A 26753-nucleotide genomic window follows, 5' to 3' on the forward strand; every position below is an offset into this window, starting at 1 on the left:
GAATAAAACACCCTTAAAATGTGCTGGAAACATTGACTTTATGGGTTTACTATGGGGATATTTGAGAACTCTTAAATCTTGAGAGAATTTGCCTGTCACTTAACCGTGTGTTCCCAGAAGGAAGTTGATAATTATTTAAAACAAAAGGCAGAAACATTTAAAAATGTATTGAAACACAAAGTCAAGCATAACCGCATGTTGTGATTACAGTTTATGAAAAAGAACCAGACAGTTGGATAAGATGCAAGTTTAAAAAACAATATTTATAATATGATACAAGGATATTTTGTGCAAGAGGTTGTTGGGGCTGTGAAACCTGTACATTATCAACAAAGCACTAAAAATTCAAAAGCAACCTGAAAGCAGAACACGGCTACTGGGCCATGATTGTGTCAAATGGGTAACTGTCAGGATACTAGCTGTATTATACAAATGGTTTCCACCAGTATACAATGTCTGTATAGGAGATTACATATTTATATAAAGTGCAAAAGAAACAGCACTTAGAGTGAAGGCCTGAAGTGCTTTGTGACTGAGTGTAAACCCACCACCACATGCTGAAAGCCCTCTCATCATATGGCTGGCTGATGGGGCAAAAATCTAAAAACTTGGCAGGGCAGCATCAAACTGTTGGCAATGGTTCAGCTGCAGAATATATACTGTATTACAAAATGTATGAAAGCGTTACCAAATCTGTGCAGTATACTGAATCTTACAAATATAATTATTATTTCAACGCTAGCTAAAATCCCCCTTTTTTACAATTATAAATAGACACATGCTGTTTACTACTCCTTCTATACGGAGGCATAGCACCACATGCTCTCATTTTCATCCTTGAATATGAAATAACCTGAAATAAATGAGAATGTTCATTCTTATTGCAGGGGAATAAGATGTCTTTGACATTAGAGATATAAGAACATATATGCACTGTTAGTGACTAGATTAGATGTTTTGTTTATAGATCATAATTCTGGCTTCTCATGAATAATGTTTCAAGGTTACAAAAAGCAAGTGAATTCAGCATCACAGTTGAGTCTCAAGAATACAGGAGAGCAAAGAGGCATCAAGCAGTCCATCGGACTCTGTCCAGCACCTCTCCATGTCAAAACACCAACAGCTGGGGTTTCCAAGAGATTCTCTAGGTCTGCTGGGAACCCTGTTGAATGAAGACAAGAGCTGTTGGTCTACAGTAGGGTGGTAACATGTTTGAAAGCAAACACTGGGTTAATGTAATTTAACATGCAATGCCAACACATAATGTCAATGATGAGTATAAAAAAAGGCTGCTATATTTTAGTTTTTAGTTTGTGTTTCTTACCGAGTTGGTTCTTTTACGTTTCCAGCAGTCTGGATTGAGTCGTTTCTGCTCCTCGGCCAGAGCCTTGGCTTCCATGGTGTACATTCTCCTCTCCTCATTCTTCATCTTCTTCCACTTGTCACCAAGGATGACACTTATGGCTCTGGAGTGAAAGGTGAGAGACAGAAGATCTTGTATTTTTCATAATATTTGTTTTCCTCTCTAATGTTGTAAAAGGAGATTAATTCAGCGTGTGTTTAACCTTTAAAATCAGAGTTTATGCAGGAAACCACAAAAATGTATATAATATAGCATGTCATAAAAATCCATGAAGAAAGGGATGCATACAGTTGTCATAAATATTCATAGTATAGCCAGAAAAAAGTGAAAGGGTAGTATGTCATTTATTAAATGACAAAGATTAGAAAAATGTTGTATTACAGTATTCAGTGAAATGTCATGTAAAAAGTCTAAATATGAAAAATATCATTGTATAGTATGTCCTAAAAAAGTCAGTATGGAAGCTAATTAAATGTGAGTGAAAGAAGTCAGTATAGTTTGTTGAAAAAAGTCATATAAATGCATAGTAGAGAATTTAAAAAAAAAGTATGTTGAAAAATCATAGAACAGTATGTGTGGGGAAAAAGTCCTAAAAAGGTCATAGAATAGTATGTTGAAAATGGTCTCAAAGTCTGAGGTCCCCCCCCCCACCCCCCACTGACGCAATGTGGATGTCATTATTCTAGTGTGTGCCATCATGCTATTTAGTATATTACACATCCAGACTAAGGCGGAAGGGTAATGTGACAGTAACTTAATATAAAACACCGTACCATAGAAATGCATGAACCTAAATAAGATAATTCTGCTCTTCAAATTAGTATAAATATGGGTACTGGATCTCATTTGAATACCTGTTGTCCTTCCCAGGGTACATCTGTGTGTACTCCACTCTGTACTTCTTGGCGAAGAGCATGAAGGCATTCATTGGCCGCTTGCATTTGGTAGGCGTGGCACCACTTGCTGTCCCTGAGGTGTGGCTCCTGCTCGACTTGCTATTTGAGGATTGCGGGGAGCTGGAGCGCTCAAGTTTATCACAGTCTGGACTTACAGCACCCCCGCTAGACAGGGAGGTTTTACGCTGACGAGCCATGCTGCTGAGGACATACACTGCTGAGGAGTCTAATGGAGTGAAGTCGTAACTGCAGGGGAAAAGAAGAAAAAGAGAGACATTAAAATTGTGTTTTCCTAAACAATCACATTTCATATGAGCCTGACTCTGAAGCTCCATTCAGCTTTATGGAGCTTCATATTCAGAAAAACCTGAGAGGAGCTATGGAGTTCGGTGATCATTCTCTGTACATGCAGATTCATCACAGGTGACCCCTTTTACATAGTCACATGGTCATTTGATACATTGATATATAAAAATATAAATGATGGCCCCTTTAAGTCTCTTCATTACACAAACTAAATCACATTAGTTATAGACGTTTACCTTCTGAAAGTGTCAAAGACGACGGAGTCATCGCAGTTAATGGCTTCTGGGTGGTTTGGTGGCAGGCAAACATTGCCCAACAGCATCTCATAGCAAGGGATCCCATGATGCACCACAGTGAGGCTCGGATAAAAGGAAGACCAGCCTGAAAAACACATATGGTTATCTGCAGATTGCTTTGATCATAAAGCTGTTTATTTAAACCATATACATATACTTCTAGTATCTTGCTTTTGGAAAGTTTGCAGTTTTTAGTTTCTTGCTAACAAATCTTTTTCTCTTGTTCTTATGTTGAACACAACCATCCATCCATTGTCTACCACTTATCCTGTATTCAGGGTCACGGGGGGGCTGGAGCCGATCCCAGCTGTCATTGGGAGAAGGCAGGGTACACCCAGGACAGGACGCCAGTCTATCACAGGGCCAACATGTAGAGACAGACAACCATTCACACTCATATTCACACCTACGGGCAATTCAATGAACCTATCCCCATCCTGCATGTCTTTGGAGGAAGCCGGAGAACCCGAAGAGAACCCACGCTTACACGGGGAGAACATGCAAACTCACAAAACACACATAAGGAAGGAAGGAACCCGAATCAAACCTGAGACCCTCTCACTGTGAGGCGACAGTGCTACCCACTACACCACCGTGCAGCCCTTGTTGAATACGACCTGAAGTCGATATATGTACTAATTTTGAACAGAAATTAACTAAAAAACACGTAAATAAATAATTGTTTACCTTTATTTTTGACAAAAAATGGGTGATCCAATCGGCATTCAGCTGATAAAAGGCCGTCATCATGTGAGCCAGGATCGAAGGTCAGTTTAAGCACGGCCTGGCCAAAAGACACAGTCTCTTCGTGGCTCACCAACTTCAGCCCCTCTGAACCATATCGCTGTAAAGGAATCAATAGACCAATAAGAGGCATTTTTACCAAAGCAGAGGTAATTCACCACCAAGAGGAAATGGTGTAAAAATGTCTATGATACTTAATGACACCACCAATGTGTCATCAAGGACTGAATACTGTATGTTTCATTCATGCACTCAGTTACACATTTTCTTTATCTCAACTGTTGGTCAGATTGCCACCTGGTGGCCATTACAAGCCGTTATGGCTATTGACCACAATGAATCATTCACTCATCTAGTCAGCAATACTAACAAAGCAGGAAAGTATTCCAGAGTATAGAAGATTCTTAAGAAATATTTGAAGACATACATAACTCTCCATCGGTTGGTTACCTTAGGAGAGGAAGGGGATCGCATCATGGTTTCATCATCAGAGTCATCATCAGAGTCCCGAAGTTCATCAGCGTCCTGCCACTCCACATTCGGACCTCGATGGAAGCGCAGGCGAGTTCCTGAATATCAACAGAACAATGTGACTTGATGAATAAGCAGATGTGTTGATATTGAGTTAAGAATGCTTTGATGCAATACTGCTGTTTGGACCCCCATGGTCAGAATTACTCAACAAATGTTTGTAACCTGTGCTCATCCTGGTTGTAAAAGGAAGGATCCTTTTAGAAAAGTGTTAATAAAAGATTATTGTCAGCTGCTCTAGTTTGCTTATCATACACTAATTTAAGGGCAGAGCAGTTAAGCAGCCAATCAGTACCGATTTTACTTTTTTAATTACAGGTCTATTCTCAAATATTTTGGGAAAATTTCACATAAAAATAAAGTGTTTCTCAACTTATATTTGTTTGAAAAAATGGTTTGTTTTGCATTTGTGTCTACACATTACTGATGTAAACATGATCAGATTTAAGAAACATGAATGAATTACTTTTCACGAAATTCTTAAAAAAGCTCAGGTTTCACTTCAACATGTGCAAGTGAGATCTCAGTGTCTACCTGTGCACTGGTGGATGCATACAACATGAAAGCTTGTGCATGTATGCACCTTTAAGGAAGCAATGCCAGGCTGTGGAGGGCCAGGAATGAGACCAGGCCATGTCTTCATCATCAGAAAAAGACGAGGACATTGAGAAAACTCCAGACTCCGATTCACTGCTGGCCTGTTGCAAATAATAATAAAAAAAAGATCTTGCAATGTCACCAGTAAGATACATAATATCAATCATACATAATTGAACTGGGAAATAATCACTGAGTCTTGAGGAATGGATGATTCTTAGGTCATTCTTAGGTTTTCATAGGTTATGGTTATGAATGAAAGGTTACCCTGACACGCCTTCGCTCCCTGAGGTGGCCTCTGGACGGGGTGGGTGCGCTACTGGCTATTGGAGGACGGGCGTAAGAATGTAAACTGTTGCCAAAGATATGGACTGGAGATGATCTGAAAAAAAAAAAATACAATGCCATAAATATAAATCATGGTCATATATGTTCATTTGTGAAACTTAATATTTATCAGTACAGATGAATGTAAGCATGTTGTTTAGCACCAGCAAGGGTATTCCACAAATCAGGATTAGTTCACCTGGTTTACAGTTAAAGGGATTTTTGCGGTTTCCTGGTTATAATGAGGTTAATGAGTAATTATCTTCAGTGACTGCATACAATCAACAGATTTTCAGAAGATATTTCATAACACAAGTTGTGCAGCTAACTTGTCAATCCTGCTTTGTGGAATACCTTCTCCAGGCGTTCTAGTCTGTCAAGTGCGTACAGGGGTTGTTTACTTCTTTTTGAGTTCACGTGCACTCATCAGACTGTGCTGGTTTTCATGCATCTCTGGACAAACCTCTTATGTGGGGCGCTCTTCAGCAGGGAGCTCTGAGGACTGGTGGCAATGTTGGCCAGCTCAGCTAGCCAGTTGGTGCTGGGGGAGCAGCTGAGCTCCTGATGAGACACTCCTGCTCCAACCTGGAATAACCCCGGAGACCTCTGGTCCTCCTCCACCTCCTGCAGCTCTGGCATGTCATCTAGGGAAAATTCAACAGTAATATCCACCATGAATAAAAGCCCAGTTTATTTAAATTTAGATTATTATTGCAGGTGTAGGATTTTACCATATTCCATGTGGCACCCAGGTGAGGAAGGCAGGTCCTCGTTGCACTTGAGTGGATCGAAAGATTCGTCCATACTCACAATGTTCTGCTGTTTCCTTTTACGATTAAGGTCTGTTTAGTCAGATTCCATCATCATATTCTGCCACATCAGCTAGTTTTAGACAAAAGAGACAATATCAGAGCTTGCATAAATAACCACTCATAATGAAAATTGATTCTTTGTAATTGCATACATACACCTGGTATGCAGATGTTTGATAGTAATATGATTTCATTAAGATTTAATGAACGGATCCATGGTGTAGAAAAAACATCGGTTAAACATCATACCTCCATAAAATGTCTGTGATCGCGGCAAATAAAAACTACCCCAGACAGTATGCCATCATCGCAAGACGTGTCACGCATTGCATCAATGAAATGGAAAGGGTAGGCAGCCTTTAGCAAATCCTTTGTCTCTGAATAGACACAGTATACCTCTGCGCCTAGTCATGTGACCCGCTGCGTGGAGGCCTTGTTTATAAACTTAAAAGGCTTTGGCGCATGCGTACCAGAGCTCATTCATTCATAACTGCGTAGCAAAAGTGAAAAATAGCCTAAATTCGTTTTTCAAAGTGGCATATGGAGTCTCGAAAACACTAAGTTAGAAATTACAGAGTAAAATATTGTGCTTGACTCGAACTTTGGTGGTATTTTGCGACATTTAAAGAACAGAAATCCCGTTAAAATACGAAGGAATCTATTGACATCACATTAATCTCTTTGCGAGTAAAAACTGGTATAGCTCAACGGGTATTTGCGTCCTGACAATCGATGAACGGTCGCTCTACGCTGTGACAAGCCGTTGCTTTGACTTGGTAAACGCGGATATACTGATGGCATACCGTTAATGATACCTTTCAAAAGTGTCATCATGCCTCAAAAACTATTTGAAGATTGAGCCTGCTGTTTTTCCACTCCTCAAAACAAGTAGCAGTGTCCTCAGTTCAAACCCAAAGGTTGTCGGGTCTTACACTGTAAACAAAAGAATGTCAACAAGTTGAGGCATGACGCAACCTCTCTACCCCGTTCAAATGAATTACACGAACCCCCGAGAGAACGACAACGACATTTTACACGAATCAAAGCAGATTTTAACAAATGAAAGACGTGTTGTTTTTTCGGGGGGAAAACTGCTGTCGAGTGGGCTTGTTATCGCCAGAACAACAAGCGTTACAGCGAGAGCGAAGCAACATTCACGAGCGCAGACACTCGACATCAAATAAACACGGTGTCAACCCCGCTAAAACACCCCATTTAGGTTGCAAAAACACGGATCACACGACGCGCGCGTTGAAAATGTGTTTGAACCTTTCATTAATTCGAAAAAAGTAGTCAACTTCCCACTTACCAAACCTGTCGCCATCAAGAAACTCTCTGGCATTCACTCGAGGGGTGGGAATTCATGTTTCCAGAGAAAGCATGTCATTGGTCAACAACTACGTCAATAATAAGAATACTGCTATTCTATTGGTCGAAATGGTTGAGAAAAATATCCAAGGCGGGGTCTAGTTTGTTGATCATCGTGTGATTGGGTGAAAGTATATGTCTGTTACTACCCAAAAACAGCTGATTGGCAATGACAGGAACAATACATGGTTGTTTTTTTTATCTGTAGCTTTGAAACTATAGCAAGACGTAGGCCACACTCACATCACTTTGCTTTATAGAATATGCATCCTTTCCCTTAGGATTAAATCATTGATTTAACGTGTTAGTACATGAATGACAGACTGAATTTTGAATGAAAAGCTTCGAAGGTGTGCTTTTCCATTCATTTAATACATAAATTCTGTGACGCATACGTATAAAAATGTTCTTTATTGACATGAAAAGTGAAACATACAGTACTTTCAGCCAGTATAATGGGGTTGCCTTCAAATAATTACCAACACTACCTGCACAAAAAAAGTAGGGCGGGGGGGGGGGGGGGGGGGGGGTGAAACGTGAAACCAGCTTTAATAGTTTAAACTGCAGTAAACCACAGACAAAATACAGAAGACTTTGATTATTTTCATTTTAAAATGATAGAGAAGAAGAGACAGAAGTCCTATTTAGAGGGAAATTGGAATACGCGTTTCCAAACCGTGTACGTTGTTGGCAGAGGTAGACAGCAATACTGGGTGTTATAATCTTAATGTATGTTTCACTGACAGAAAAACAATATGATTTAAATTTTCATTAAAACACAGGAATAACAATTGTTTCAAGAAGACACTGCCTATAATGACTACAGTCTAGTGGGGGCAACTTATTAAATTAAAGCTGGGTTTATATAATAACAGTAAATATTCAGTTTCAAATTGTACAGCAATGTGTTGTATATTCTTACAAAACTATCAGCTATCTCTCTGAAGTTTTTTTGTTGTTGTTTTTTGTTGTTGCAAAAGCATATAATTAGGCTAACAGCCACAAACACACTTACCAACGATGATATACAGTTTATGAACACCTGTTCAAGGAATTAAATCTCATGATAAACAAAAATGTATTTCGTAAAAATGTTAAAGTACTGCCAAATCTACATTCTGTTGTGATCAAAATGTGAAATATCTTATCAAATCAACTTCTTTTACACATTGTTAATTATTTCTCATGTTGGGGCACTTTACAGTGTGCCTCATGCTGCCAGTGTTAGTGCTCTTGCCAAGAATGACAAGAGTGACATATTTGCACACAATTATCCAGTTATAAATTAGCTTTGGCATCTGATAATAACAAATGTTAGAAATGTAGAAACGATATTATACTGTATGGCTATAACACTGGAGAAAAGGTCTTTAACAAAAGTTCAATACACAAACAAATAATATATTTGACACTGACAAGTAAAATGCTTACATTTCTTAAAGTAAGAGTTGTGAGAAATCTAATTTAAAGAAGCTTTAAGCAACTCTGCTTTGGCTCGCTTTACTTTTGTCAAAACACTCTGTGGCAAACTGCTAAAATGAACCTTGTCTCATACAGCATTCTGATGAAGTCTGTTTTATGTATCTGACACACAAATGTTATAGTGGATATTCACATTTGTTGTAAGAAAAAAGCGAGATGGGTGATGGGGGGAAACATCCATACAAGGCTCTTTTTTTTCCATCCGCCGATTCATGGTCCATTGGACCTGTCTCATGCACTTTGTTGCTCAATCTCAGTGCTACTTCCAAACAGGCTCACCAGCTGCTCCTCGTAGTTAGCAATGTTTCTCTTCATGATATCCATGCATGGGCCCAGCAATCTCTCAAAGGCTTTGACGTCCATGGCTGAAAAAAAATAAATAAATAGGAGTCAGACATTGATTGCGGAGAATCATGTAAAATAATAAGTGATACATTTTCATGCTAGATACAATATACATCATTCAATTGGACAAAATATACCCAAGCACTTGACGCTTCCCACAGCATAGGCTGATGCAGCTCTGGGCTTGTTTGTGACAAGCGCCAACTCCCCAAAATACTGGCCCCTAGAGCATGTGGCGATATCCATCTCCTCATCCTCTTGGTCTTTTTTCGTCTGGCAACAAAGAAATGCAGACAATAACATACCAGGACACACAAATGAAGTGCTTTTTAAACTTAAAAATTAAACGTATAGCCTGAGCAAACATACCCTGGTTCTTTTCATGGAGATTCTAACTTGACCGGACTCAACAATGTAGAAGCGATCTGCTAAATCACCCTGCAAAGCACAAAAAAAATAAGCAACTCAATGTTTATAAATGCTCCACTGCAGCACAACATGAAATGATCAATCCAAGAACAAACCATAAAGAGATTCTTCACCTGAGCAATAATCTGCTGTGAATCACTGTATATCTTGGTGGATATTACATCCACAACCTTCATTCTCTCTGAGAGCTGTGGATGAAAGGAGATTTGGTTGACAACGGTTTAATGTAAATGTATATTGTACTTTATTTCCCCCCGAAGAACAAAGCTAAGCTTAACCTCTAGTGATGTAAGCAGTGGTAGCGTTTCAATGAAAGCCTCGTACAGCCTCCTTTTCTTGGCATTGTTCTTCACTATAATCCTCCTGAATGTCAGACGATCCTGAAACACACATTTTTTTAAAGAAAAACATTCAGCTTCATGTTTAGAGACACAATGTAATCTTGCCTCCCTTGTGTTGTTGTATATATTTTTTAATATCAATGCCCATTTCTTTTATACCTGTACAATTGTACAATATTTTTCTTGACTCGTAATACCGGTACTCATAATGTTAATACTCAATTACATGTTGCTACAGTTTGAGACTGTTCTGGCATCCTTTCACAATAACCCTTCTGTAACAACATGTTGCAGTAGATGTCACTGTAATCCACTTTTGAAGTAATGAGATCATCTCCTGCAAACTGTAACACCAGTAAAGGTAATTCAGGCAGTGGTAATTGATTAAATACTGTACTGCAGGACAGGGGTTTCACAACCTTTTGTACATAAATGCCGACTTCTGATGGTTAAAATATCCAAATAATTGAGAAAAAATCAGAACATGAAAAAAAGGAGAAAAAATAAATACCTGTCAGCTCTAGTTAATGACTAACATGAATATTCTGCTTGTATTCAGGGTCATATTACCTCAGCACATGCTTTGGAGCTTTTACTGGTGTAGGATTGTCTCCCACATCACTTTTCAATTTCAAAACCGATATCATTTTGTGTCACTGCATCTATTTACAGTGACACATTTCTCTCTACCTGATGATTTGTTGTGATTGGCGTGGTGATATTCAAACATAACTGGTCATTGACAGAATGTTTTGTGTGAATTACCTTTTTTATTTATGTGAATTATTGAGCACATTTGGATATAAATATGAATAAAAATGTTTTAAAATGTAATCTACACACTTTGGCAATACCTCCACGGCCTACTGGATGGTGCTCTTGCCCAGTGGTTGAGAATAGCTGGGGAAGGAAACATAGGCGATTGACTATGGCGTCATCTGGCTGGGGGGAAAAAACTCCTAACAAATGAGAAAAGGAGGCTCCAACCTTGCATGTAGAGTGTAGAGAAGGCTAGGACTTAGCGTACTGGGGCTTTAATATACTAACAGGCGGCCACAAAGTTAACTGGATTCGGCTTAAATCTGAGACCTGAGACTCTAATTAAAAATGAGCAAACTGTAAACTATTGTTTGCTCAGAGGCATTTCAGGAACACCGTCCCTCTTCGACCTTGGGGGGTTGTTGGTTGAAAAGAACTGGCTGCTTGCTCACAGACTCAACCATGTACCTGATGTCACCCACAGTTTAAGGACACGACCCTGGCTGAGTCATTAATATTTGCTTCCAGTAGCGACTGAATATTCACAAGAGCTGTTCTGATCATAACCAAGTTGGATGTTGTTAAATCCTGACATTTTATTTTTAAAAAGCTATGCAGGGAACACAATTGTTTTCAACTTGATTTGTGTCTTCTCCGTTATGGTGCTGACAGCCCCAGTATTCACATTTTGATCAGAGCACTCAAAGTGCATCTGACGTATACATCAGACAACTTTAACCATGTTTGCCTGAGCTGATCTGATAGCTGAGCTTTGAATGGGTTTTTAATAGGTTAGTATTTTCTTTTTTCATATTCAGCTTTCACCTTGATTTAATCTTACATAAATGGACATGGAAATTAACTCGAAAAGCAATTTCAGAATAAACTGTGGATTCTGGATGCTGAAAACCTGACGTTACACTGAAAGGCTGTGAAAGTTGAATAATACCAATAGTGTACAAAATATATAGGCTAATAATAATGATTATAATACCAATAGTATTATTCTTTGTTAAGGTGCAGATATATTCTGGGAAAAATCAGATCTATGCCTTGTTTCCTGTAAACATACAGTGGGAGTTGGGGCTTTTATTGTGAAAAACATTTTTGAAGGGTTGGGGTGTTCGTAGGGGAGAGAGGGTAATAGAGACTGAATAAGACTGTTATAGACCTTATTCCATGATACTCTATATTATGATCCCCATATAGAGTAAACAGTTACTCTATTGGGCTTTTACTTTGAATAGGTGGGGTTGGAGCATTATTTGGAGAAGAGGCTGCATTTGTAGACCGAATGTGTCACAAGGCTGTGAGAAGGCTGTCCCATTTCGAAGATTCCTTCAAATACACAAGTCACATAAGCCCAAATTAACCATGATTCATTGCATGCCAGTGATGATTGGATGATAATTAGTATGCCGTCTACGAATGGATCAACAATGGCAGAATACACTCTCTCAGCCTCTCTCCATTTAAATCATATAACATTAGCTACTATATGCTCTTTCTTGTCAACCCCAGCTGAATCCTCAGCGATGGGTGTGGCAAACAGGTGGTGACACAAACAAGAAATACTCTGTAGACCACTGAATACCACTCTGTTCGGCCTTCACAGTCTATAAAGGACTTGGCCAACATAGACTGCGAACGTTGATCCTTGAATTGCGACTCAACGACTACCTGATGCCCATAGTGAGGTTATTCCATAAGAACAGGGTCCGATAAGAAGGCCTCCATCTCCGTGTGTGTGTATTTGTCTGGGTGTGTGTGTGTGTGTGTGTGTGTGTGTGTGTGTGTGTGTGTGTGTGTGTGTGTGTGTGTGTGTGTGTGTCTGCACTTATTAGCTCATCTCAACCACCTGTTTCTGTCTACGAGTAATCAAAGCTTGCCGTGGTGATGGCATGCTTAGTGACATAAGGCTTTGTATAGAGTTAAAAGCTGAGGCACACATGTCATAGAACTACTTCCCAACCAAAAACTGTGATTCCTATTTCAGGGCAGGTTAGAAAACTATTACCTTTTGCTCCATTTCAGATTTTCAGAGTCTGATACAACATGTGTGCCAACGGGGCAGTTGCTGGGAGTTTCACTTTCAGGCTGTTTAGGCCAAATGTGTACGTCCATTGGATTACATAGTTATATGTCTGCAACCAGCACTAGATTTGTCACATTTTACCACAGCTACCCCACTCTAGCTCTGAGCATTCTGTCCAATACACACCAATGTAAAAAAAAAAAAGTGAAATGTTTTAAAGTTTGAATGAATGTATGAATGAGTAGATAGCAGTTCAAATGACTCAAAATGCATGAATTTGTGCCAATTTGAAAATAATAGTATAACATTTAATAGTATATATATTATTATTATTATATTATAAGTATTGGTATGAATGAGAAAGGTAGCAAACATGTCCGAAATGAGCTGAATGTTTTGATGTTTGAATAAACGTTCTACGTTGGAATGTGGAAGGAATAAGATAAAAATATATTTTTTTTAATAAAAATAATAAAGCCATTGAAGTATATTGCTTCCAGCATTCACACCAATTAGTGCCCTCTCATGTTTTGTTGCATTCAGTGGGCTTCATAGAGTATATTATCTCAGTGTCAGACAACATGATCATGCCAACACTGCCACAGATAAGCTGGATATTTACTGTAGATCATGACAACTGACAGCACAGCGTGTTATATAAACCAGAGCCAACTGTGCTCTTAAATGAGGATGTAATGGTTTACTCACTAGGCACCAAAGGGCTCCAGGCGAGGTGGCGATAATTGTGGCTGCCCTGGGGGTGTTGTACATTAAAGCCAATTCCCCAAAGCTGCCTTGGTTGTCATAGCAGCCGACCAGCTTGTCCACGCCATCAACCTTCACGAAAATGTTCAATGCCCCACTATATGAAAATACAAAGGGAATAAATGCCGATCAGTGGAAGTATATACACATATCAGCCATATTGGGTGTGTCCTGAAATCTAAAGACAGCAGGAAATTATTTAGTAGTATTTCACAAATGTTTTTAAAATGATATAGAGCAATCAATGATCTGGTTCAAACTAATGAGTAAGCCACGTGAAGGATCACCTTTCAATAACATAAAAGTTATCGCCATCATCGTCTTGATCGATGATGTGCTCTCCTTCGGTGCAGAACTTCTCAAACATAGCATCCAGCACCTGAGACATCTCTTCCTGTGATGACGGGAAATATCAATCAAATATTTGAGTTTTACATCTTGAAACAATCATGCAGAATCCATTCAGAATGCTGTTTTTCAGCCAGTTGAAAATAACCATCTTGACAAATCATGCACAGTGCACTGAGCTGTGGCAAAAAGCTGCTGACCTCAGGCCATGTTCTCTTTGTGTAATTTAAGAGACCACAAAGCAGAGGAGCAGAGTGCTTATGGAATAATCCACTCACCGGATCCAAATTCTTGAATAGCAGAATGTCCCAACATGCTTCCTGTAGTCTCTGTCTCTGCTCGTCGGTTTTAGGGTGGGTGACCTGCAAATTAAAGCACAGGTATTGTGATATCAGCCTATGATGGCCTACACATTAAAGTACACAGAACACGTTGTGATGTTGACTGTTTTGGTTCCAATTCAGAGCTACTAATTCATATTATTTGGAAAAATCAACCTCAATAGACAAGATAGTTGTTCCAAGAAACACATTTTACCCGTGGCTCTTTATCCTCATCATCTTCATCAGGATTGAACGCTTCAGCACACACTGCATGACAAAGATCAACAAATTAAATGAACTGGATGCTCACAACCAGAGAGAAAATGAATTCATTTCTGCCAAAATAATATTTGGAAACAACATTTTAACTCAAATGCTGCAGAATACAGCTTCATATATATTCAAGTGACCCAGCAGCAAAACCTTCGTTCCAGTCTAACAACAAAAGCCAATTCCCAGGAATGATTCAGCTGTTTCAAGCTATAAATCTGTTTCCTGTCTTTAGTGTAGGGATGCGTTGATGATGGCACTCATACTGCATGTCTTCCTGTGTATTAATTGCAGAATACTGTAGGCACACCACACCTTTACCTGAATAAACCTACAGGTTACAAAATGAAAACTACTTTATAATTTAATTCACACATTTATTGTGCAAAACATAATGGTTTATAGCCCTGACACCTTGTTGGTGAAATATCTATACACCTGTAGCTTTGTTAAATCTATTTTTATTTTATACATGTACACTTTGTTTGGTTTGATGATGAGTCTGCCATATGTAGAGGAGTAAAGGGTAAAGGTAAGAAACTGCCTTCTGAATACTTTCACTTGCTCATACTTTCCGTTCAGACTGTCAAAAAAGTGCATACATCAGTCCTAACACGGCTTGGTTTTTCTCGTGGAGCCACAATGTTACTATTATCACAAGTACGAGATTATAGAAACTTGTCCTCATCTCTCCCTCCACATCACTCATTGATATTATCAACCAGGCTTGAGACAAAGTGCTTCCACAAACTCCGATAAATCAACACAATTTTACTAAGCTAAGGACAGTGAGAAAAGACAGATGTGGGGAAAACTTCCACATTGCTTGTACTGGAGCAAACCTTGATGTCGCCTCGGTACGCAGGTGTCAAAGACGTTGTATACGTTTCCAGCACTGACACTGTCCAGAGTTTTCCTCTTGGCAGAACAGACTTAAGACAGCCAGTGAATGACAACTCACCTGATGCTCTTCTGACGAATCTGTTTATCACGGGGGCTGCGAAATCATAAAACATATATTGATATGATAGCATTCATTATCTCACAGTACCCGGATTGTAAATAGGAAGGTTTAAAGCAGTGTTTCTACATCAGTAGGCCTACGCCTGTCGTATTCATTAGAGTAAAACCTGAATAAAGACTTATGAGGTGTGTTTGGATCAAATTTGAATGACAAAAACAAATTAAAAGACAGCATTTAGTGCCAAGCTCCAACATAATAGCCTGCACATGAAATATACATTAGATGGGAGGTCTCATTCATTAACAGCCTGTCAGCCAGTGTTGTCCGAGGAGGCTCATTGGAATATCATTAAGGCTCTGGCGGTGAGATGGGGCACAATCATGACCCAAAAACACAACAATAGTCAGTTTAATGGATGCATATAGTGTACTTCCAGCCTTGCAGACCACACCACTCATTGGGATGCTGTGTCAGAGCCCTGGGTTGCTATGCTACTTGCTGCACCTTATGCCAATACTGCATCGTGTTAAATGTGACCACAGTTTAGGAAGCACAAATGAATGTAAGGTGGCAAAAGTGACATGTTGCATTGCTTGTTATCTACCTTGTAGTCTTTTCTATACATAATCAGGGAATAGGCCCATCAGGCCTGCACCTGAAACCGTTTTCACATGACCTAGAGGTGCGAGGTCCGTCAAGAAAAACACACAGTCCTTCTATTGCAGCGGCTGTTCCTTAATAACGCAGCGTTCATCACACACACAAAACACGCTACTGCACGGATGAGGACCGAGACACGTTCATTAAGCAGCATTCAGCCTCCGTGACCATATATGGCAAATGACAGCGCCGCGGTGGATGCAAGGTGGCGAGCGCTGGAGCATCATTGCGCTCAATGTGTGTGTGTGTGCGCGCGCGCGTCTTATAATAATCTGCCACTGAACGGAACCCGCGCGCACAGCGATACATGCTCGTTATAAATCTTAAATTAAGCACACCCACTGTCACACACAGCCAACGAAATATTAGCCTACCTATGAATTCCTCGTCGTCGTCGTCGTCCTCCTCTCCGTTTTCCGAATCGATCTGCATGGCTTCGTCAATGAAATTGACCGCTTTTCCAGGTCTCGGGGCCGAATTTTGGTCATTGCCAAACGAGGCCTCTTTGGTCTCCCTTTCCTTCAGCTGGGTGAAGTACTGTAACGCAAACTCGAGCAGATCCCTGGGCTGATTCCTCAACACTTCTACGGTAAAGCTCTGTAACAGCTCCGTCAGTCCTTCAGGAATTTCTATACTCATTCCTATTATCAGTCTATGAATGTGGACAAAATCGGTTTGCTGGGAATTTGAAATAATCAAAAGAACACAGCGGAGATGATAAAAAAAGAAGAAGAAGAAGAAGAAGAAGCCTAAATCAGCAGACGGGTGTCGTCGGGCCACCCAGTCAGCATCCACAGCGAATCCTCTCTTTTTCTTGAATGAAAATGGCTCTGGATTTTTCGTCCAAGCATCTTCTTCTGCTGCTTCTGGCTACAGGAAACCCACGCATGTGACCCAGGAATCCATGGCAACCACCTATCCAGGGATTGCGTATGAGCAGCAGCAGCGCAGGAACTGCAGCCAGTCGCAAAATACAAATGATGGGAAAGAGAAACCCTCGGGTATATCAGGCAGAGATCGATTTTCACCGAGAGAGGTGGGACATCGGATCTGTTGTCTAATAACTTTCACATTTCTAGTTGTACGGCCGACAAATGTGTTTAATTTCACATTGAATATCTCAATTTGAGATAATAATAAAAAAAATAACTACAAACACAGCAAAAAAATTGTGTAAATATAAAAAAGTGCTATCATAGAAGAATATATTATCGTTCATTTACAATGGGACCAAACGTGTAAACATTTAAACCACTATAATGTTCAGAAAGAACTGTGGAAAACAGACTTGCATTCCTACTGAAACACCAGCTTAATTCCAATCATGATTTATAAACTAATTAATAGCCATAAGACAAAGGCTCATTATAAAGGGACAGTCCTATTTTTTTTTCTCCAGAGGGAGAAAATGTAATACATCTGCTGCATATTTTAATGTCATGGGACCTTTTCAGAACATATACTCCCAGGCAAATACTATTATGCTGCCAGAAAGCTCCAATTACATCAAGGCAATTTCCTTGTGTGAAAGCTCACTACAATCATCCTGATTCAGAACTAAAACATAGTATTAAGCACACTTCAGACAGTCCTTTACATGGAAATGATGTGACCAGCGATTCAGTCATTTGGGTTTTAATAATACTGATCAGTAATTATGAGTGCAGTTTCTTTAAAGTTTCTCACTATAGAATAAAATCTAATTTCTAGGATTCATATATCCTTTTATTTATGACCTTTTATTTAAACCTATAAACCGATAACTCCAGCTCTGCTTTCCTTCTCAGGTTACTCCACTCAACTTTAAAAACAATACAGCTAGTCAGGGCGAAAGAGAACGACACAAGAGGACGAAGGAAGATGAAATGAACATCACATCTCATGAAGGTGAATACAGAGTTGACAAACTCAAAGTATGCAGCTTCAGAAGAAATACTGGAGCAATTAGGTGATACATATTTAAATGCCAGCAAGTAAAATAGTGTCCTAAGCTAATTTTTAATTGTACATTGTAGGGGTTATAATGCTGTGTGGGAATTTGCTAGAGAGGACAGGGCAAAGAGAGCTGAAGGAACCATTCTGGTCAGAGTAAGGAAGTCTAAATCAATTAAGAGAGTTTAGGAGCAAGGATTCTTGCTCCTAACCTCTCTTAATTTATTTTTTGATATATATATATATTTTTTTTTAAATCTACCCAGCACAGCCATCATGTGCCATGGTTGTGATGCCTCTGTGGCTCCACTAGAGACCCTTCCCCCTACTGTGGCCCATATCTGTCACTCCTTATTAAGAAAGCACAATATTTTCTCACTCAGCCAAACCTATGGGAGCACATCTGTGGGGTGACCAGTACTGCCACGCTTGGCAGCCGTCTCCCAAACTCACCATCCAAGACCTTTTGGGACGTGTGCAGTACACAACCCCATCATGGAACCGATGGTAAAAGGATGTCAGAGACAGGAGAGAACATACATCCTGATACATCCTGAAGCTTGTTAACTGCTTAATGCCTCTCAGATCAATTTAGATACTAGACATGTCAGTGTAACATTTCTAATGTTCATGAAGTGAGGATTTATTGCAGGCCTGTTGTATAAGACTGCATTTGTTTCAACTAGATGAACCGGATAAACAGTGTAGCTGCAGGCCTTTGTCCTCTTTCATATAAAAACAGCATACTGCCATTCATATTTTCAAGCTGTGGGTGACTGTGCCCCCTACTGGCCATGGTATTGTAATACATTGTCAAATACATTAGATTTCTCTTTACATACATACATTCTGATGAATCAATCATGAAATAATCACCTGGACAATTTCCTGCAGCAGAATGTTCAATAAGAGATGCACACGAGGGAGCTGAAACTGGGAGAAAGAAGCAATGGAAATGCCAAGAGTAACATTTTTATCTCATTATTTTTGTGGTATTATTAAAATGCAACAAATATATACAGAAGTTTGACTTTCTTGGTACAATATTTTCTTTTTATTAAGCAGAGACGATAAATCTGGCTTACACGCGTGATTACAAATCTTAAGATGCTTGGAAGTTATACAGTATGTCAGACATTTTGTGTATAAGACTAGATGTGTATAATAATGGTTTCTGTCATAATTTCTTATTTTGCTTTATAGTAAAGATGCTTTGTATACAATGATAAACCTGGGCCCTGTTTGTTAATGTCTTTCAGACATACTATTCACTTTTATTAGATTTCAGTTGTAACCAAACCACAAACACACACACCACTGGTAAGAAATGTTAACCATGCAGTTTCTGCTGGAGCCGTGACAATTAAATGGGGATGAAAAGAAATACTCTTGGACTTCCTGAGTGAGATGAAATTTGCTCATCTTCCCTGATTTCAATGTTATATTGATTGCTTTGCAACTAAATCTCTTTCTGTTGATGCAGCAATTTTGGTATATTATTGGACTGTTTCAACTCTAAAAGATGGCTTACAGAATATCTCAGGGGCTCACCCATTCCCTCACTTTAAATAACTGGTAGACTATCATTGAAGTGCAATGTCAGCAAAACTGATCAATGAAGACCACAAGATCAGCCTCGTCAACATGACAAGGCCGATCACCCACCTTGAAAAGTTTTTAATCAAAGAGGTTGTGTTCTTCCTTCCTTTGATAAATAGCCTTCATCATGAGATTGAATATATACACTTACAGCTCTGCGGTTTCCTCCTCTCCTCTATAGCATCAGGTGTAGAATCTTGCACAAACCCACACAGCAGTGCAGCCAGGCCAGTAGTAGCATCATCCATGGGCAGCATACAGTACGGATTCAATATGGTCCCAGTTCAAGTCGTATACGGTGGAGGGAATACTGGACCGCCATGGCAGAGGTGGGTGCCTGAGCATTTGTTTTAAAGAAAATTCAATTTCTGTTAAGATGAAACTCAAAAACTTCGGTGGCACTGATGAATGTTCATTCATGGTTTTCACCAAAAGGCTGATTTGTTATAAACTGCTTTTTCATTTATTTATTAATCCCTTTCTTCGTCATTTCCTTTGGCTTATTAATTAATTCTACTGTATGTTTACAATGTGGACTTTATGATTTATGGTTGACTTTCACAAACTCAAGTACTGATGGACAAAGTTTTGTAAAAAAAAAAATTCCACGTGCATTTGTAGAAGTGTAAATGTCAGTTGGCTGAAGCCACACCACCACAATCTGTCACCTTCATCCACAAACAATGTTGCCCTTGTCCTGACTTTAAGTCAAAGCATCTTCTTTCACTTGTGTATCGTTAACGCCAAACTGACACTGTCATTTTTCCAGGAAACATTTATTGGATCAACAGACAGGATCACTTCTTTCCATAAACAGGTCAGTTAAATATTAACAAATTTACAGTCATGAGGAATGTAATAAAAAAAACAAAACCAAAATAAAAACAAAAAGAACAAAACAAACGAAGCTCGCCTTAAAAAAACCCAACCCAGGGACCCCCACCCATGATAATGTTGACCATGGTGGTGCTGGAAAAAGACTTTAATCCATTTCCAGCTTTTTCATTCATGCTCTTCAATTCAGTGCTTTACAGTTCATCTTTGTCCGATTTTGTCTGCAAGAGAACAACAATAAAGTTAATGAGAACAGCCTGAAAAACAAATACTGAACGTCTGATTTATTTACATCCTTAAAATGCCACAGATTGTCAAGTCTGCTCACCGTTTCCTCATCTTCATCATCTACAATTTCCTCTTTATCTTCAGCGTCGTCTTCTGCGTCGTCTTCTGCAGGCTCTTCTGGCTCCTCCTCAGGCTCTTCCTCTGGCTCTTCTTCAATCTGTAGAATAGTCACATCATTTTAACACAACCCACCAATATTCAACCACCACTACTGAGCTGACTTATAATGACCAACTGGGCAACCTGTCCAAAAGGCTGTGGAATAAGAAATGGGACTTGACACATGCAGTGAAACTGAAAACTTTGCAATGCAAAGTTTCCAAAGTTATACAGCATGTGGCAGCTGGTAGTGACGTGCCTGTTCCTCCAGAGGTACATCCAAGCTAAGTCGGAGCATGCGCTCTATCCTGTCTCCATAAGCCTTCGTGTCAACTAGATGGTAGCCTGAGCGCAGCGTGGCCGTCTCGAACAGAACCACGGCCAGATCGGACGCAGTCTGGTCTTCGCCGTCATCCTGGTGGACATGAAGGAAAAGAAACGGATCATTTATCTGCTATGATTGGTCCAATTTGTGTTACATTTTTTTTAGTTTTATTAAACAAAATTGCATGTCCAGCCCCATTTTATAAAAAGCAGCATGTCATTTTATAAATTACATTAAATGGCATCATTACGAATATATAGTCCAACTTACATTGACTCTTTTAAGCATCTTCTTGATGAGTGGATGTTTGGGGTTGATTTCTAATGTTTTCTTCTGGCTGGCATAGTAGCTGAAGAGAGAAGATGGAAATGACCAGATAAGCTCAGTAAACAGTCCAGCAAGCACCAACGTGCACCATATTTGCATTTTACAACCATGATCATGAACATCGACACAGCTGAAAAGCACAGGATCGTTGCTCACTTTGTGGAAATGTCTTTTCCTGTCTGGTAAGCCTGTGCCTTCATGATCCTCTCCATGTTTCCTGACCAGCCGTACTGACTGGCAACCAAAGCGCAGGGTGAGTTGGTGAGCCTCTGAGAGAGGATGGCCTTCTCAATCTGTTGGAAGGACAGATCTCATTATATAATGTGCTTGGTGAATCAGACATAATATAGCAGCTGCAGGCGAATGTTATCACCACCGTGGCGGGTGTTTACTCCCCCTCCATGTCATGAATATTACAAAAACAACTCTCTACCTTGTCCTTCAGGGGCTTTTCCTTCAGCCAATTGGTGAGAGGTTCAAACTCCTTCTCCTGGGCCTCCCTCTTCTCCTTGGTCTTGTCACTCTCATCAAATTTGACACCCTCCTTTGCAACGTTCTGGAAGCGTTTTCCGTCGAACTCTGGCAGTGCCTGGATGCAGTACTCGTCCACAGGCTCAGTCAGGTAGATCACCTCATAGCCCTTCTTCAGCAGTTTCTCCACGAAGGGAGAAGACTCGGCCTGCAGAGCAAAACAGACGATCAATGCCAGGCTATTCATCTTTGAAAATCTTGGTGTATTTATTCCAAATGTAAAAAGCGTATTTGTACAATTAACACTTCCCTTAACATAATTGAGCATTTTAACACAAACAATACAAAAAGATCCACTCACCTCAGCCCTGGTGGTACCAGCCATGAAGTAGATCTTGTCCTGCTTCTCCTTCATGCGCTCCACATACTGCTCCAGACTGGCCAGGACTGTGTCGCTGTTGGAGGTCTGGAAGCGCAGCAGCTTGGCCAGACGGGTCCTGTTGGAGTGATCCTCAATGACACCCAGCTTGATGTTGGTTCCAAACTCCTTCCAGAACTTATCGTTGTACTGCTCCTCTGCGATCTTCTTGATCATGTCCAAGGTCTTACGTACTAGCTTCTTGCGGATAACCTGAACAGAGAGGGTATAAGCATTACATCCTCTGTCACTTTGCATTTATATTTAGTTTGACATTGCTTAGTCCCAACCCTTTTATCAGTAAACATACTCTGTTCCCTCTTCCGTTCTGTAAAAGGACTCTTTTGAAATGTGCTATACAAATAAGGCTCCTTTATCGCATATTTAATAATCTTGTCTCATTGAAAAGCCTTCATAAAACAGTCAGTAAAGACCAAATACATTATAATATAAATTATGAATAAAAATGTATAACTTAAAATGTATTTTTACAGATAAAATGAATAATAATTTGACAGTGTTGTATTATTCCATGTGAAACTCACTTTGAGAAGCTTATGTTGCTGCAGAGTTTCTCTTGACACATTCAGGGGAAGGTCATCAGAATCAACCTAGCAAAAATAAATGTCAATTAATCACAGTGCTATCCAGGCAAAGACCAAATTGTTCATATTACACATGACCCTGTCCCTAGTAGAGTTAGAAATCACTCACAACTCCCTTGACGAAGTTCAGGTACTTTGGCATCATATCGTTGAAGTCATCGGTGATGAAAACTCTCCTCACAAACAGCTGAGAGAGAACCAGACGATCATTGAGAAACAGTTCAGGTAATTCCTGAATATCATTCCATAAGGACAAAACAATCCATTAAAGATGGATGAAGAAAATACCTTGATGTAGTCGTTCTTCTTGGAGCCATACTCGTCAAACAGGCCACGAGGAGCTGAAGTGGGCACAAACAGGATGGATCTGAAGGTAACCTCACCCTCAGCCATGAAGTGGATGTGGGCCAGAGGGTCATCAGTGTCCTGTTTGACCGTGAAAAATCATTTGAGTTAAATAACATGAAACATGTTGAGCCGACAAGGAAGGCTCACAATTTATCACAATGTTTATGGCTGTTTGACAAAGCACTACTGTTTGGTAGTCTACCTTAGAGAAGGTCTTGTAGAACGCCGTGTACTCCTCCTGCTCAACGTCCTTAGCTGGTCTCTGCCAGATGGGCTTGATATCATTCATCAGTTCCCAGTCCCACACAGTCTTCTCAACCTACAAACATAAGAAGACATTATGAAAAATAGCCCACAAGTATTCCTTTTCAATCATGAATTATTTTAAAATGTCCAATCAAATGTTACCAAAATCTTTCAGATTGAGATGTTAAGTACATAGAAATTATATTAAAAAAATGAAATAGATAGATATAGATATACACACACACGATAATCATCACAATACTAATAACACCCATCCCTATATGAAATTCCTACCTTCTTTGTCTTGGGCTTGTCTTTGTCTTCCTCCTCTTCTTCTTCTACCTCGGCCTCCTCTTCAGCGGCCTCTTTCTCTGGTTCCTCTGCTGCCTCAGCATCTTCCTCAATGGGCTCCTCAACTGTCTCAGTCTGGCATGTTGGAGGAAAACAAGTATGTAGTTGCATAAGCCTGTGTCTTAATACAGTTTGCTGGGATCAAGTCTGAGTGAAAGTGTGGGAGGAAGTGTCTTGAGTAATCACCTTACTGGCCCACACGTAGATGGGGAAGTTGATGAACTGAGAGTATTTCTTGACTAGGTTCTTGATGGTCTCCAGCTCCAGATAGTCTGAGGCCTCCTCTTTCAGGACCAGTCTGATGTTAGAAAAAGATGAGGAGGATTTAATTTCAAATTCAATACTATTCATTTGAGAACAGGAAAAAAGCATTCAAGTTCCTCAAATTGAGTAGGTGTGACCATATGAGAGGTATTAAAAGCAATATAACCAATAGCAATTCATCATAACACTGAAAAGAAGCTCAAATTGCTGTAGGTGATTTTATGGTGAATTAAAACAAAATGTAAACCCACGTGATGGTGGATCCTCTGCCCAGTGTGTCCCCACGAGGGTCCTCAATGACAGAGAACTGGTTCGAGTCAGACTCCCAGATGTGCTGGGTGTCATTGATGTGCTTGGATGTCACGATGACTTTGTCAGCAATGAGGAAAGAGGAGTAGAAACCCACACCAAACTGGCCAATCAGCTCTGAGGTTGACTGTTCCTCAGCCTGCATCTCTGTCATCTTGTTGAGGAACTCGCTGGTGCCGGACTTGGCAATGGTGCCCAAGTTCTTCACCAAGTCCTCTTTGGTCATTCCAATACCCGTGTCAGTGATGTGGAGCATGTTCTTCTCCTTATCAGACTGAAAATAGAAACAATACAGTTTGGTTACCAACAGAGCAAGAACTATAAACATTACCAATAAAGCCTGTAACAGACAGTAAGATGTTCTTGTTCATACTTTTATTTTGATGGTCAGCTCCTCATTGCCGGCCATCACATCTTCATTAGTCAGCGACAACAAGCGGATCTTATCCAGAGCATCAGAAGCGTTGGAAATCAGCTCCCTAAGGAAGATCTGCAACCAATGCAAAAACAATTTGATTATTAGTTCAGCCTTTTCCAAAGAGGTCTGTAAGATATAGCATCATAATGACGACAGTATTCCTGCCCAGTCCGAGTCCAACCAGCAGACACACTGACTTGCCCCCTCAAACTCAAACATTGAGTGCCGTCAAATGACAGACCTGGCAGGTGTGCCTTAATACATAATGTTTGTTCATTAAGGGGCAGTTGATAATAATGATTAAATATGTCAAATACACAGTGGCTGGAATATTTGTTAACATCTGGATGCCAGTTTAAATGGTTTTATTTAAATTTTTAAATATTGTGTAAATTTGCATATTGAATTTGTTGATCCATACAGCCTTATGCGTTTTACAAAAGTGGACCAAAACTGCAATTCAGTCAGATTACAGGCTAGGATGAGTTTCTTGTCAATCATTTAAAATATAGCTTTGTTTTAATTAGGTTTATACACAGCCAGTGATCACTTTACAAGGTACTTCTGTAAAATCTAATGCAATCCAATAGAAGAGATCAGCCGTCACTTTTACCTATATAAAATATACATTTCAGTTCAGAATATCCTTGCAGTAACACCTCTCAGAACTGGTGATTGTACATCGAGATGTTATTTATTGCTGCTCACCTCCTTGTTCTTGTAGAGAGAGTTGATAATCAGCTTCATCATACGGTTGACTTCGGCCTGAAAGACATGTTTTTCTGACTTTTCTCGGATTTCCTTGATCTGAGCTGCATTCAACCCATCCAGCTGGATAGCCTCCTCCTCTCTGGGGGATACACAGATGACAAGTGAGCTCAGGGATGGGTACAACAAATCCCAGCAACCAACAGGAAAATATGTTCTCTCCTCTAGGGATCGTTATTTCAGTTAAAGCCAAGACACAGGACTTCCCAGTCTTAATGTGGGACGTGCAGTAAATGTTTGCCACCAGCTCTGCCACCACTGCAGTTCAAGTGTAAGCATTTGTGTGCACAAGCTTGGTCATGTTGACCTTGTACTGTTAACTCTAGGTTTAGCTGACCTTTGTAAATAGGGGAAACCACAGGTCACTCAACAGGCATATTCTGAACAGATATAAAGTGACACCTACCTCTGCACCACCTCGTCATCTGTTCTGGAGCCATCTCTACTTTTACCAAAGTCCTCCTCTACTGTCCCATCGACGTCAACTTCATCCTCTTCAGCCTTCACAGCAGCTACAAAGAGACCCAACGTTGTGTTAAAAGAAATATTACTTAACGTTACAGGCGTATCAGTAGCAATATTCAGCATTTCACATCAGCTCATTTAGAATGAAGCTCTGCAAAGACATAGAAATCGCCATATTAGTAACATGACGTGTTGCTTTTTATTCGCCATAATTAGGATTTACATCCATACAAGAGCAACGATTTTAACAGGGATGTTAGCGAGCATCAAACAGCTCAAACGTAAGGTTAACGTTGCATTAGGTTCCCAATGGAAACCTCTGGAAAGCCAACGGGGAATAACGGATACAATGGTTTCTGCAAGAAATGCGTTGAAGCCCAACCGATGGCTGTCTATCATTAACAACTGGACAAAATGCAGCTTTAAAACTACAAATCTAGGAAGGCTGTAGTCACGAATGAGAGAAGACGCACCAACGCAAGTTCACGTTAACGTTAGCTTCCCGGCTAATGTTAGCTAAAATGTTGGGTAATGAAAACCGAGACGAGGTGACAAAACCTCCGCTACTCACCAAAAGTCAAGAGTGCGAAGAGAAGACCTATTACCCAAACTCGCTTCATTGTGAAGTACTGCTTGAATGACGATGTGTATCTCTTCAGCTCCTGAAACAAAAGCCGGGAGGTGAGTGCACACAGCACAGCCTAAACCAAGAAAGACTGACAAGC

At 39.9% G+C, this 26753-nt stretch overlaps 3 protein-coding genes across 3 annotated transcripts; all 3 read right to left on the minus strand.

Moving 5' to 3' along the window:
• Positions 1–244: 244 nt before the first annotated feature.
• On the minus strand, positions 245–7203 carry hbp1 (HMG-box transcription factor 1). Its single transcript, XM_084017170.1, has 11 exons — positions 7182–7203; positions 5792–5942; positions 5524–5704; positions 5001–5115; positions 4720–4834; positions 4056–4174; positions 3549–3705; positions 2802–2946; positions 2218–2505; positions 1325–1466; positions 245–1162 (listed from the first exon to the last, which is right to left on the minus strand). Exons 2-11 carry the CDS (start codon positions 5862–5864, stop codon positions 1145–1147), a joined length of 1353 nt encoding a protein of 450 aa, XP_083873296.1. The 5' UTR covers positions 5865–5942; positions 7182–7203; the 3' UTR covers positions 245–1144.
• Positions 7204–7668: 465 nt separating this feature from the next.
• On the minus strand, positions 7669–16873 carry prkar2b (protein kinase cAMP-dependent type II regulatory subunit beta). Its single transcript, XM_084017173.1, has 11 exons — positions 16336–16873; positions 15299–15334; positions 14282–14334; positions 14023–14106; positions 13684–13790; positions 13340–13493; positions 9775–9876; positions 9610–9684; positions 9437–9505; positions 9205–9340; positions 7669–9087 (listed from the first exon to the last, which is right to left on the minus strand). The coding sequence occupies exons 1-11, from the start codon at positions 16598–16600 to the stop codon at positions 8954–8956; spliced, it is 1215 nt and encodes a 404-aa protein (XP_083873299.1). The 5' UTR covers positions 16601–16873; the 3' UTR covers positions 7669–8953.
• A 3376-nt stretch (positions 16874–20249) lies between these two features.
• On the minus strand, positions 20250–26753 carry hsp90b1 (heat shock protein 90, beta (grp94), member 1). The gene is made up of 18 exons (XM_084017151.1): positions 26600–26753; positions 25970–26075; positions 25504–25645; positions 24751–24867; positions 24320–24651; positions 23991–24102; positions 23748–23879; positions 23410–23526; positions 23148–23285; positions 22969–23046; positions 22800–22865; positions 22198–22467; positions 21799–22044; positions 21522–21658; positions 21309–21387; positions 20973–21128; positions 20655–20771; positions 20250–20547 (listed from the first exon to the last, which is right to left on the minus strand). The coding sequence occupies exons 1-18, from the start codon at positions 26646–26648 to the stop codon at positions 20521–20523; spliced, it is 2421 nt and encodes an 806-aa protein (XP_083873277.1). The 5' UTR covers positions 26649–26753; the 3' UTR covers positions 20250–20520.

The sequence above is a fragment of the Eutrigla gurnardus genome, assembly GCF_963514095.1.
Source record: "Eutrigla gurnardus genome assembly, chromosome: 9".
Taxonomy (NCBI): Eukaryota; Metazoa; Chordata; class Actinopteri; order Perciformes; family Triglidae; genus Eutrigla; species Eutrigla gurnardus.

Excerpts from the sequence above, each read along its gene's own strand:
- hbp1 (XM_084017170.1), bottom strand. The coding sequence starts at position 5,864 with ATGGACGAATCTTTCGATCCACTCAAGTGCAACGAGGACCTGCCTTCC. Across the intron at positions 2,947-3,548 it reads ATTTTTTGTCAAAAATAAAG|GCTGGTCTTCCTTTTATCCG; the intron begins GTAAACAATTAT and ends TGTGTTTTTCAG. Across the intron at positions 1,467-2,217 it reads TACCCTGGGAAGGACAACAG|AGCCATAAGTGTCATCCTTG; the intron begins GTATTCAAATGA and ends CTTTCACTCCAG.
- prkar2b (XM_084017173.1), bottom strand. The coding sequence starts at position 16,600 with ATGAGTATAGAAATTCCTGAAGGACTGACGGAGCTGTTACAGAGCTTT. Across the intron at positions 13,494-13,683 it reads AACTTTTATGTTATTGAAAG|TGGGGCATTGAACATTTTCG; the intron begins GTGATCCTTCAC and ends ATTTTCATATAG. Across the intron at positions 9,088-9,204 it reads GGGAAGCGTCAAGTGCTTGG|CCATGGACGTCAAAGCCTTT; the intron begins GTATATTTTGTC and ends ATTTTTTTTCAG.
- hsp90b1 (XM_084017151.1), bottom strand. The coding sequence starts at position 26,648 with ATGAAGCGAGTTTGGGTAATAGGTCTTCTCTTCGCACTCTTGACTTTT. Across the intron at positions 22,866-22,968 it reads TGAACTTCGTCAAGGGAGTT|GTTGATTCTGATGACCTTCC; the intron begins GTGAGTGATTTC and ends TATTTTTGCTAG. Across the intron at positions 22,468-22,799 it reads AGCAACATAAGCTTCTCAAA|GTTATCCGCAAGAAGCTAGT; the intron begins GTGAGTTTCACA and ends CTCTCTGTTCAG.